Genomic DNA, 12671 nt, shown 5'->3' on the forward strand with positions numbered 1-12671 from the left:
GGAGGTAGACAGATCTGGTGCAGGTACTGTGTCATCTCATTGGCGAATCATTTTTCGTGGCCAAGAGGGATTTCGACAAATGTATTGAATTTTGTTATGTAAGCAATGTAAATCGCTAGGGTATGCCCCTTAATCCTTTGTATTAATCAATGTAATCATTAATTGTGATCTGACTGGGGTATGACCCTTTTAAGATGTAATAATATAGGACGTTCTGTCCCAGGCAAGATTGGAGGTTTTCTTCTCCGTTCTTTTCTACCAGTGCCCGTTTGAACGGAGTAAACGCTGTTGTAATCTTTTAATTATATTAATAAATTTTATCATGGCCTTGACCGTTTACCGATCCAAAAAAAAATTAAAAAATCTCGAAGTTTCTTACACAAAAAAGGACTTCAATACCAGGCATTTGGTCTAATGACATGGCAAAAAAATGTCTCAATGTACTTTTACATTTGTAACAGATTTTGATTTACAGTACAAAGCACTTGAAATCACAAATTGTGAAGTATAGTAAGTCACTCATTTAATTCACAAAATCTCAAAGTTCCTTACACAAAAATAGATTTGAATGCTATGTATTTGGTTTAATGACATAATATCAAAATGTGACATAATTTACTTTTTCATTTGCAACAGATTCTGATTTACAGTATAGCAAGGCACTCATTTAATTCACAAATAGTGAACTATATCTACAGGACGATTGTGAAGCACATCATACAGGGAATAAATTCTCAAAATTAAATCAAGACAAGATTCTCTCAGAGTTAGTCGCGCACACATGGTAACTTTGCTACACACTTGTGATCTGATCCTAAATACTTATTGCGGACGACTTGTAAATCATTCTTTTCTGCTCTCAAATGAAATCTCGCAACCACAGTAACACACTCCCTGCAAGGGAAAACAAATGTTCAAATAACCTGATACAGAGAACAAGAAATTATACGGTACCAGATTCAAAGTATGTATAACAATTAAACTGTGCATCAACAATGTAGTCAAACTATGAGAAACACTGTATATGCAGAGAACAAGGCCCCTCTACCTAAAACAAAAACACTAATCACACTCTATTTAAAAAGGAAAACACCATGTTTGAACAATTAGTTAGGAATGAAAGGTTATGAAACAAGTTGCCATCCATCATTGAATGACTTACTTCAGCTCTGGTTCCATGTAGCGTGCATGTTTTTGAAGGAGTCTTGTCCAAGGCGGTACCCTGTGCAAAATACGTTGAGCTACAAATGTGGCGGAGGCTGCGAGCATGGATGGTTTCCATTTCAATGACTCATATTCAACAAGACAGAGCTCAATCAGATAGAATGACAGATTCTCCAGCTGAATTCATCAGAACAAAATAGTATTAAATTTCTCGTTACATCACACATTGTTAAGATGACATGCATATTAATATAGTATTAAGATACAAATACCTCTTCATCAGCTTGAGCAGCCTTGAGAAATCTTTTCAAGAAAACATATGAAGTAGGAACAGTCAAATAGAATCTTAGCTTGTTAAGCATCAACTTCTCCTACAAGAATGTTAAGAAGATAAATATAAGCACAAGGAATGTTAAAAGAGATTTCAAATAACTGCAAGGCAAATTCATCACTAGTATAAAATTGAGAGAGCAATATTACCATTGAAAGCATTTGATCATGTGTGTATGAATTCTTTGAAATCTCAAGTAAATCTTCGACCTGTAGGTTAAAGAAAGTAAGGCATGAATGCAAATTTATTATTCTAGATACAGGTCCCTAAACACAACAAAGCCTTCAAACATGCAAACCAGTACGTGCATTGAAACAAGCCTTCATACCTTAGGAGGCCAGATCTCTTCATATTTGGAAGCAATTAACAATGCTGTCAAACCCACTAACTGAAAATCCTTTCGTGTGATTACATGTATAGAGAGAAATCTATCCAATAAATTTGTCATGAGAAAAAGAGTTTCTGGCATCAGTTCAAATTTCAAATGCACCTGCGAATAACCTTCTAAGTTAGAAGGGTGCCAACATATTATATATTAACTGATTGTTAAAAGAGCTTATGTCAAGTGTTTTCATCAAGTACATCAATAAGCCAATCAACAAGTATTGCCCGCATCTTTGGACTGATGTCAGCTTGACTTGACATGTAGCTTGATGATGGGCATTTGCGTGCCTGTAAAAATACAGCCAACAAAATTAACTGCCATAAGCTTCCACAGGTATGAAGAATTGCAATAGTGGATTTAAATGCTAAGATTTTTGCAATATCAAGAAACTTTTTTGGTAGAAAGTGAATTTTAAAACAATACGAAAAGTACTTTTGCATTTCCCATGGTTACGAAAAAATACTGTTGTGGTGGTTCATGACAAGAGTATACTAATTTTAGTTATGTGACTGACAAATAGAGTAAGTTTGCAATTCAAAAGGAAAGTTACCTAAGGAAATTGGTAAACGTGACCAGAAAAAGCGTAAGTTTGTCATTCATTAAGAAATATACCTCTACGTCCCAGTAAAAATGGTAGATGTCATGAACATAGTCAGTTACAGCTAGCTGATTTTCATTATCAGATTCATCAATGTCAGGCAACTCCCCTTCAATTCTCTCTGGCTGACTTAGTCCAAGAGAAGCCTATTTAATTTAAACCATCAGAAGACATTTCAGTAATGGACAATGCCCTTATTATAGTAAGGTAAAGATATCCAGACATTACCATACAGTTAAATACAAATATAAGGTTCACGGGTTCAACAAACCTCACTTCTGGTGGTCAACGTTGATGTAAAAGATTTCCGCATTCTGCTCTTCCCCTTTGATGCATCAGGTGGCTTAATTCTTCCTGACACAACCTTAGCTTTAGCTGGGTGCACCTTCAACTTGGCAGTCAATGTTGATGTAAGAGTTCTTTGAGGCTTGACTTTTCTCTTTGAAGCATCAGTTGGCAATTTTTTTCTTGAGACTACCCTAGCATTAGGTGGCCCTACCTTCTTCACCCTCGCATCATCACAATATTCCTTGCCGGAGATGTAATCATTTGAAGGCCTTGGTGGCTTCTTAGGAACAGAGTCAGCAGAACTTGATGCTTGTCTTGCTGAGACACTGCCTGAGCAAGGCCTATGGTGCAGCTCTGTGTTCAAGGTGCATTTACCAGAGCTTTCATGGTTTGAAAGCCTGGGTGGCTTACCGGAGAAGCCAACAGTAGAAGGCCTTGGTGGTTTACCTGAAATATCACTATTTGAAACTCTCGGTGGTTTCCCAATTGCTGACTTATGACTACCTGAAAGCCGGACAACAAGAGGCTGATTTGTTTTAACTGATGCTGACGGCTTAATTGATTTTGAAGCCACTTTTTGTTTAACGTTTTCCTTTCCATCTCTGCCCTGCTACAGAGTCAGTTGCAGAATACAATCAAAACAAAGTCCATGTGATAGTTATATCAATAGGCATAATTATCTTTTTTTTGCATACAAGCTGACGTACAAGTAAACCATAGGTATTTATCTTTAAATGGTACACGTCTGAAAACATGCAACACATAACATACATACCAGTGAAGATGAACATGCCCTTGTACTACTATTGTTTGTGATGTTGATCCCAAGTTTCCTACAACACAATAAAACAACTGAGTCAGTAATATATAATACCACTGCTAAAGATTCAGGTTATTGAACAATTAGAAAGTGGAGTTGTAATGTACCTTTGCACTGGTCTATCGGCAACCAGGTTCTGCCTTTTAGACTTCCTGCGTACATATTATTAACATCAATTATTGTAAGACATATGCCTTTTAGCTATTGAATAGAAAAGATTTTAAGTGCTTAAAATAAAGAATATTAATACAATCCCAGACACCAGCTTGTCCATCTAATCTAATGTTGATGAGAAATATATTTCTTAAGACCTAAATCAACAATATCATGTATAATGAACAAAGGATTAAAAGTATTTAACTACAAAAAATGGACAAAAGTTTAAAAACCACTTAACCAAGTGATCTAAAGTTGAGAAACTATTTCTCATCATACAAAAGGAGATCAAAACGGAAAATTTAGCAAAAACGAAACTCCATTTCTCATCATACAAATGGAGATCAAAAAAGAAAATTTGGCATTTCATCAAATTTAGAAGCATATAATAATATATATGAGGCAAAGCTTATTTCTGCACATCATATCCTGGAATTGTTTTAAAACAGCTTTATTTAAAGAGCATAAAACACAAGATCAAGCAAAATTACTCACAGGAAAAGCAAGAAAACTTCAAAAAATCCTTGAACCAGATGGATTAGGCCATAAGCAACATTATCCCTAGAATAACTAAGTTTCTTACCCTAGATACTAGCTCTGTTTCAAGCACACCAACTACACAGGCAAATGTCATATATGAGAAATTTCCAGTGAAAGAATATGGCAACTATAACCAGTAAATTTAGGAAGAAATACTAATTATAGATATTTGGAAGAACACCATATCCAATAATGGAACTTGGAATAACTGGCACATAGAGACTGGATTCAAGCACACTGGTGGCTTTCACAGAGAGTACATATTCATCATGGCTTCTAAAGTCAAAGATTTTGACAGAAGAGAAACTTATTTATGTGCATCATATCCTGGAATTGTTTAAAAACAGCTTTATTTCAAGAGCATAAAATAGAAGATCAAGAAAATCACTCATGGGGAAAGCAAGCAAACTTTGAGAAATCCATGAACCAGATTAATTAGGTAGAAGCAACATTATTCACTAGAAAACTAAGTTTGTTACCGTAGATATTAGCTGTCTCAAGTGCACCAACTGCACACAGGAAAATGATACGAGATGTTTCAAGTGAAAGAACATGGGAACCATAACTACTAAATTTTGGAAGAAACACAAGTATTAGAAATTTTGAAGAACACCAAATCCAACAATGGAACTTAGAATAAACCGAGAGATAGAGACTGGATTCAAGCACACCACAGTGGCTTTTACAGAGAGTATAATTATGGCTTCTAAAGTCAAAGGATTTTACAGAAGAGATGTTTATTTCTGTACATCATATCCTGGAATCGTTAGAGAACAGCTTTATTTCAAGAGCATAAAACAGAAGATCAAGCAAACTTACTCACAGGTAAAGCAAGCAAATTTTGAAAAATCCTTGAACCAGATGGATTAGGGGTTTAAGCGACATTAATCACCAGAAGACTAAGTTTGTTACCCTAGATATCAGCTCTGTTTCAAGTGCACCAACTGCACACAGGAAAATGTCATCATATCCCAGAGTCATTTAAAAAACAGCCTTATTTCTGTACTACATATCCTGAAATCTGTTCTATGTCATAGGAAACCAAGTTTATTAATGTGCATCATATCCTGGAATCCTTTAGAAACAGCTTTATTTCAAGAGCATAAAATAGAAGATCAAGGAAGATTACTCAAAGGAAAAGCAAGGGAAGTTCGAAAAATCCTTGAACCAGATGGATTAGGTATAAGCAACATTATTGCCTAGAAAACTAAGTTTGTTACCCTAGATATTAGCTCTCTTACAAGTGCACTAACTGCACACACAGGAAAATGCCATATATGAGAAGTTTCAAGTGAAATAATATGGGAATTATAACAACTCAATTTAGGAAGAAACACAAATATTAGAAATTCAGAAGAACACCGAAGCCAACAATGGAACTTAGAATAAACCAACAGATAGAGACAGGATTCGAGCACACCATAGTGGAATTCAAAGAGATTATATCTTCATCGTGGCTTCTGACGTCGAAGATTTTGACATAAGAGAAATTTATTTATGTACATCATATCCTAGAATCGTTTAAAAACAGCTTTATTTCAAGAGCATAGAATAGAAGATCGAGCAAAATTACAAACAGGAAAACAAAGCAAACTTTGAAAAATCTTTGAAACAGATGGATTAGGTGTACACAACATTATTCCCCAGAAAACTAAGTTTGTTAACTAGATATTAGCTCTGTTTCAAACGCACCAATTGCACACACAGGCAAATGTCATATATGAGAAGTCTCAAGTGAAAGAATATGGGAACTACAACTTCTAAATTTAGTAAGAAACTCTTTAGTATTAGAAACTTGAAAGAACATCAATCCAACAACAGAACTTAGAATAACCCGGCAGATAGAGACTGGACTCAAGCACACCATTAGTGGCTTTCACAGAGACTACACTTTCCCCATGGCTTGTAAAGTCAAAGGGTTAGACAGAAGAGATACCTTGTTCATCATGGCTTCTCGGTCAAAGGCTATAGCCCACAGGGAAGTGCAAACAAGGAAAAAGATGTTTTATGCAAGAATACAAAAACATATGAATAAGATTGAACAAAAGTATTTCCTTAAAAACGTTACTAGTTCAAAAGCATCAAATGGGCATCCAGACAAGATCTCTTACTCTGCCTTGACATTATCAGTTTCATTAGGCTGCATTGCAGAACGACCTCCCAAATTTCCAATGTCACATAAAACCCTTCTGGCCCGTGTGTTAGCCCTTGTCACCACTGCATCACAAAACTCAAAAAATAAATAAAACTAAATATAAAAGGAAAAGTAAAGCACAAAACTGCCGCTCAACTTATGTTTCAGTTGAGGGAAATCCCTAAGGCTCTCAACGTTTTCATACATTAACCGCAAATAAATTTTAATTAATAACTGCAAAACAGAATCCTCTACATGCACTTGATCCTGTGAACCCCTATAAAAAATTTGCAATGCATCGTGGGTTGTAATAAAGCCTTTTCCAGGAGCAGAAGTTATATTCTTCATAGTAGGTAAGGTGACTCCTTTAGCCCTCAACCTATCGATACATCTAGCCCTGAATGAAATTTCAATATCAAGAAGATTAAGAAGTGACTTCCACATGTAATGTCTATACAGCCACGAAAATGCACTTCCATACGAAGGAGAGGACTTAATTTTTTAAAAAGTCTTTATTGAGTCCCTATTACATTCCACATTCCATAGCCTCATGTAGTTTTGAAAGAAAGTTTTTCCAGGAGCAGGTGGAGACTTCATTTAATGTCAATAGAAAAGCCCCTGAAGCCTTTGATACGTCCAATCCCGAATATAAGATCCTAACCCTATGAAGCCCTAACCAATTCCACAACCCATATATTCTTATGTGGGTTTGAAAGAATACCTTTTCCACGAGCAATTGTAGCCTTCTGCACCCTATTCTCCACACCAAATTTGCCTTGCTGCATTTGAAAAATGAAAACCCCAAGCACAAAACAAAACAAAATTAGGTTTCTGTTACGATCATTGAGAACAGTAAAATAAAAAGCTCATTGACGAAACCAGATATGTACCGTAGACGAATCCATTGTTGAAGAAAGCAATTTCTTCGAGAAGCCAACAAAGCAAACAAGAAACAAGCGATCCGGTTAAAACAAAGCGGAGATGCCCTCTACCTGAAGTAAAAACAAAGTAAATGAATAACTTGAAGCCTGAATCTGTAAACGAAAAATCTGTTACCACCAATACTTACATGATCCCTTTTAAGATTCTTGAGATTGGAGAAGAATTTATTTCGCCCGTCTTCGCAATTTGAATGAATGGACAGAGCGCACATTTTCAACGGCTATATTTCTCTCTTCACTCAGCTCAGTTTAAAATTACAACTGATCATAAAATAGGACCCACTAGCGGATTTTTATAAAGTGGGGAAAATTATGACGTGACTTTACTATAGTTGAAGATGGGAAGGCCGACAAATTTTAGTCGGGTTTTTAGATAATTTCAAGTATTAGCAATTAATGCATGTATTGTTGCCTTTGATTTGATTGTATATTAGTTGTGATATTGCCCAGCCTGTAATTGCAGAGTTTCTTTCATGGCTAAACCTAAAGTTTGAAGGTGTTGTGTCTTATGAACCATTCACTAGAAAGCTCCTTAAGCTCATCAATTGATAAGTAGGAGATAATTTCCACAGCAGATTGCTATCAGGATTTAACTGTGTGATTTTGAGTCAAACTCATTGACCCATATTTCATGAGCAGTGATTTCATGGATCCATCTCTCATGAGAATAAATGGAACACTTAGCACTCATTGGATCTAGATGATGCTCACAGGGGTGAAGCACGGGGCCTTCTCGGGAGGTCACCCATCCTAGTACTACTCCAGCCTAAGCGCACTTAACTACAAAGTTTCCTCCATGGTTAAACCCAAAGCTTGCAACCCCATTTGCAAAATCTTCACCAAGTGTTGTGTCTTATGAACCATTCATTAGAAAGCCCCTTAAGCTCATCAATTGATAAGTAGGAGATAATTTCCACAACAAGTCAAATTATGATATTGCTATCAGGATTTAATTGTGTGATTTTGAGTCAAACTCATTGACCCATATTTCATTAGTAGTGATTCAACATGAATCCATCTCTCATGAGAATAAATGGAACACTTAGCACTCGTTGGATCTAGGTGATGCTCACAAAGGTGAAGCACCGGGACTTCCCAAGGGGTCACCCATCCCAGTACTAGTCTAGCTTGAGCGTGCTTAACTGTGGAGTTTCCTCCATGGTTAAACTCAAAGCTTGCAACCAGGGTTGCAAGCTTTTATGAGTGTTTTAAAATAGATATTGATGGACCACATGACATAATCTAAAATATTGATGGAAAATTAAAATTAAAATTAAAAGCAATAATATATTATTTCTTTTATTTGGAAAATTGATGCATCTAAGTACTTAATGTAATAAGTTTTTATATTTTTATACTTATAAATTATTTTAAGACACTAATTTCAAATGTATTTATTTCAAATCATTTTAGTCTTAGTCTTTTTCTTGGCATACGATTTTGTTGGGTGATTCGCCAAGAATCCCCTTTAAATACACTTAGATTTGACATGCTTTAAGGATGGAGATTCTATTTACTCTTTGGAAAGAGAGAAATGTTATTCTTTTTATTCACAACTTTCTTGATATAAATGTTTCTATGTACACTAAAGCTTGCATATGTCATGTAGGGGCATTTGAGGTTCTTGAAGATTCTGGCATTCTTTTGTGGAAGATTGGAGGTGATCAGTTATCTCTGTGGTAATTCTTGATTGGAGGTTTGACCAAATGGGCTTGGTGGACAAGCTTGGTGCTTGGTCAAAGAAGGGTGGATGCTTGGTCATTAATGGGTGTAGTGTTGATCAAGATGCTTGGTCGTTGTGGTGCTTGGCTGCTGAAGGAGCTCAACATATACTATTGCTCGGTATGTACTATGTTGCTTACTAATGTTTGTGGGAGCTCGACGATGCTTGTGGTTTTGTTGATGCTCGGCAGTGTGGCTTGTAGGATGGAGTTGTTACGGATTGGATTGATCGACTTGGTGCATTTAATGCATGTAGCATGTGATTGTGATGTGGATCAATCTGTAGGTGTGTGAGGACCTATCTGTGATCTTGGTTATCTCTCCTAAATGCATTTAATCGGTGATGTAAACTTGGGGGCTTGTCCTAAGTATTTTTGTGTGGTTATCGTGGGTTAACATGAGGGTTAACATTTTGTATCTAATGTTTTTTGTGAGCTGACTTGTGGCTTAAATATGCATTTAATGTAAGCGTTTATTTAATTTGTAACTTGTTAGGCTGACTTGTGGCTTAGTTAGGTATAAGTAGGGAGTTTAGGTGGAGTCTTGATTCATTCGTTCAAGGGAGTGGATCCTGAGTTTAGTTGAGAGGAATGAAGATTATGAGCAAAGCTAGTAGTTGTGGCTTGGGAAATAAGGAGGTTGCTTGGTGGCTTGCGAGCATAAGTTTAGACACTTCTTGGAGTTTCTACCAGTGTGTGGATTTGCACTCGCTAGGAATTGGATCTTGCAAGATCTTACAGAATACTATTGTAATTATTTATGTAATTAGTTGTAACCCTGAAGGCCTTACAATCAGGCATGTTGGATGTAAACCTAATTATTCTATTATGAGAATTGGTTTTATTCTGGATCTAAATCTCTGTGTTATTGTATATATTATGTTGTGCGGTTAATTGTTGGGGACTAGGACATTTCCTTTGGGGATTATCTTGCCTTGCACTATGTCAAGTGGTATTAACTCAAAAGGCCTTACAATCGAGCATGTTGGATGTAAACCTGATGATTCTATTATAAGAATTGGTGTTATTCTGGATCTAAATCTCTTTGTTACTCTGTATATTCCATTTTGTGGTTAATTGTTGGGGGCTAGGACATCTCCTTTGAGGATTCCTACCTTGCATTGCATCAAGTGGTATCAGAACACAATTGTTCTTAAGTGTGTAAACAAATCATTGAACTTGAGGCAGTTTGCACCAGGACCTTGGGTTGACAGAAATTGATATGAGAAGATCTTGATCTAGTGGTGGTTGTGTTGAGGATCATTTGCTTCAAGAGTCCTATTTTGTGATTCTTGGTGTGGAGTGGTAGATTGTGATCTAACCTACACTTGTAGAAGGATCATTTAGTTGTGAAGATGGAAGGTTGATCTTGTTAGAGCATGATCGCAGAGTTTGTGTGATTTGTATTGCAGATCCACATTCCTGGACTTGTGATTTATTCATGTTTGTTGGTCGAAGGTGGTAAGTTGTGATCTGACTTGTAAACAATTCAGGTTTGTCACAAGGTGTGTGGGTATAATTTGTTGCAAAGTTTTGCATATTTGGCCAGAGTTGCATCTACATTGTTTCCTAGAGGATATATTCTAGGTGTGAAAGTGGGTATCCGTGCTTCTATTTTATTTAAGATGTTGTCATAGCTTTATGTTTTTATTTTAAGTAGGGGGGCATATATGCAAACTCCTTTTTATTATACTGCAAATTCCTTTGGATACAATCCTTTTATTATAGCAATCTTTATGCATTATGTAATGGATTCCTTTGAAGTAAATCCTTTCCTTGGGGTAATCATTTTTACACTATTATTTAGTGGAATCCTTTTCAAATAATTCTTTCCTTGGGGAAATCCATTTGCACTATTGGAAAAAGATCTTGGAATACAATGCTTTCTATAGACACCTAAATCTGATTACATAATTAAATAATCTAATTTAATTTTCTTCTAAGGCATTATTAATAAAATATTTAAAATTTAATTAATTTAAGGAATCCCCTAGTTAATCAATCTAATTTATTGACTATAGTCCACTTAATAAATTAAATGACAACCAATAGTTTGCTTATGAATTAAATCCCTCTTCCTCTGTAAATTCGTATAATTGCACAATACCTATTTAATTTAATCCCCAAATTCTCTTTTTGATTAACAAATACCACTTAATCAATTCTCAACCCTAACCTAACCCTTAACCCAATCTTGACTCCTTGGGTCAAACTCAACCCAATCCATTCACAGATACTAAAATCTACTTGATTAGCTAATTAAATCTAATTAATTAAATGACCCACTTGCATTTCTCTAACACCCCCCTTGCCTTATAACCAATCTTTAATTGAAACCTGACCTTACCCTAATCATTTTTACAACCTTAAGCATAAGGATTAAGAAATCCTAACCCAAACCTAAGTCAGCTCTAGTCACATCCTCCCACCCCACAACCTAAGAACGTTGATGTCAACTTTAAATGCACTTACACATCTCTCACACACTCCAACTCCCTCTTACACCTTTGTCTCCTTTACATCTCCCAAAAATTCCCTCCAAAACTCTAATTCCTTTCACATGCATTGTCTTTTGACACTTGTCACAATGCTATACATTTGAGAAAGCACAATTCATGTGCTCTTATTTCCTTGCAGCTTGGCCACTCCTCACAATCTTCCAAGTTTGCATCTTGACTATCCATTTCCACCTCTCCTTGCCTATGAAATAAACGCTTCACTATTTCATCTTCGTCCATAATCAAGAGTAATATTATAATGCTAATTTGAGAGCTCAACACCATCAAATTACCATTATTATGTCAAAATAATTCTACATCTAATCTCAATTTTCCTTCATTATATCTCTTGTGACCATTCTTTGAAGCTTTAAGCATGAATCTTTGAGAAAACATACCATCTATTTAATAAATCTAAGCTACTTGCAGCTTTAGTCTTGTGAAGGTTTGAATTCCCTTTATTCCATTTTGTAGTGTATAATATATGTATTTCAATATATTGGTTTGTTGAGTGTTTGACTTATTTTACATTCTCAACACACTAGTGTTTGCATGCGTACACTTTCCCAACACAATTATTTTTACAAGTTTTATTTTTTATGACGCATTTTTAAGTTGTCCTTGGTGTGGCTTTACTGGCATAACACATCTTACTAGACCATAAAATCCATGTTTGCATCGATCCTCCTCTCTCTTAGAATTAGTGGAACTAGCATAACACAATATTCTAGGTTACTTTCCACTCTTCCTACTCTTTTGTATTAAAATATTACATAACACAACATGTGCCATGGAAATTATGCCCTCAAATGGATCACCTAGTATAAGACACTTTACTAGCTTATGTGTAACATACAATATGGTGAATAATAAATTTGGATAGATCACTAACCAAATGTAAGTTACGACGAGGAATACCAGAATCCCTCCTCAATGGAGATTTGATTAGCACAAGAAGTACCAATGTATGATCTCCTAATGAGGAAACACATTGGATTTGGTTCTTCATTTCCCTAAAAGAAGGAATTATAAATGAAAATGATATGCAATTAATGAAAATGAAAGTAAGTGATATAAAGTGACAAAGTGGGAAAG

At 35.6% G+C, this 12671-nt stretch overlaps 1 protein-coding gene across 5 annotated transcripts; it reads right to left on the bottom strand.

The window, feature by feature from the left end:
- Window positions 1-606: 606 nt before the first annotated feature.
- On the bottom strand, window positions 607-7623 carry LOC149541920 (cyclin-B1-4-like). Of its 5 annotated transcripts, none has more exons than XM_089796972.1 (14): window positions 7486-7623; window positions 7307-7339; window positions 7138-7195; window positions 6394-6499; window positions 3694-3738; window positions 3542-3599; window positions 2750-3373; window positions 2493-2624; window positions 2078-2167; window positions 1824-1985; window positions 1645-1704; window positions 1437-1535; window positions 1163-1341; window positions 607-894 (listed from the first exon to the last, which is right to left on the bottom strand). In XM_089796972.1, the coding sequence occupies exons 1-14, from the start codon at window positions 7567-7569 to the stop codon at window positions 768-770; spliced, it is 1857 nt and encodes a 618-aa protein (XP_089653098.1). In that variant the 5' UTR covers window positions 7570-7623; the 3' UTR covers window positions 607-767. The 5 variants fall into 5 exon arrangements, with proteins under 5 accessions (XP_089653098.1, XP_089653097.1, XP_089653100.1 ...); XM_089796971.1 differs by having other exon boundaries at window positions 2750-3376; XM_089796974.1 differs by having other exon boundaries at window positions 7307-7408; window positions 7486-7599.
- Between the last annotated feature and the right edge of the window lie 5048 nt (window positions 7624-12671).

This window comes from Cupressus sempervirens, chromosome 8 (genome assembly GCF_028749045.1).
Source record: "Cupressus sempervirens isolate cs-2001-9-10 chromosome 8, ASM2874904v1, whole genome shotgun sequence".
Lineage (NCBI taxonomy): Eukaryota > Viridiplantae > Streptophyta > Pinopsida > Cupressales > Cupressaceae > Cupressus > Cupressus sempervirens.

Excerpts from the sequence above, each read along its gene's own strand:
- LOC149541920 (XM_089796971.1), bottom strand. The coding sequence starts at position 7,569 with ATGTGCGCTCTGTCCATTCATTCAAATTGCGAAGACGGGCGAAATAAA. Across the intron at positions 7,196-7,306 it reads CAACAATGGATTCGTCTACG|CAAGGCAAATTTGGTGTGGA; the intron begins GTACATATCTGG and ends TTTCAAATGCAG. Across the intron at positions 3,739-6,393 it reads ACTGATAATGTCAAGGCAGA|GAAGTCTAAAAGGCAGAACC; the intron begins GTAAGAGATCTT and ends ATATGTACGCAG.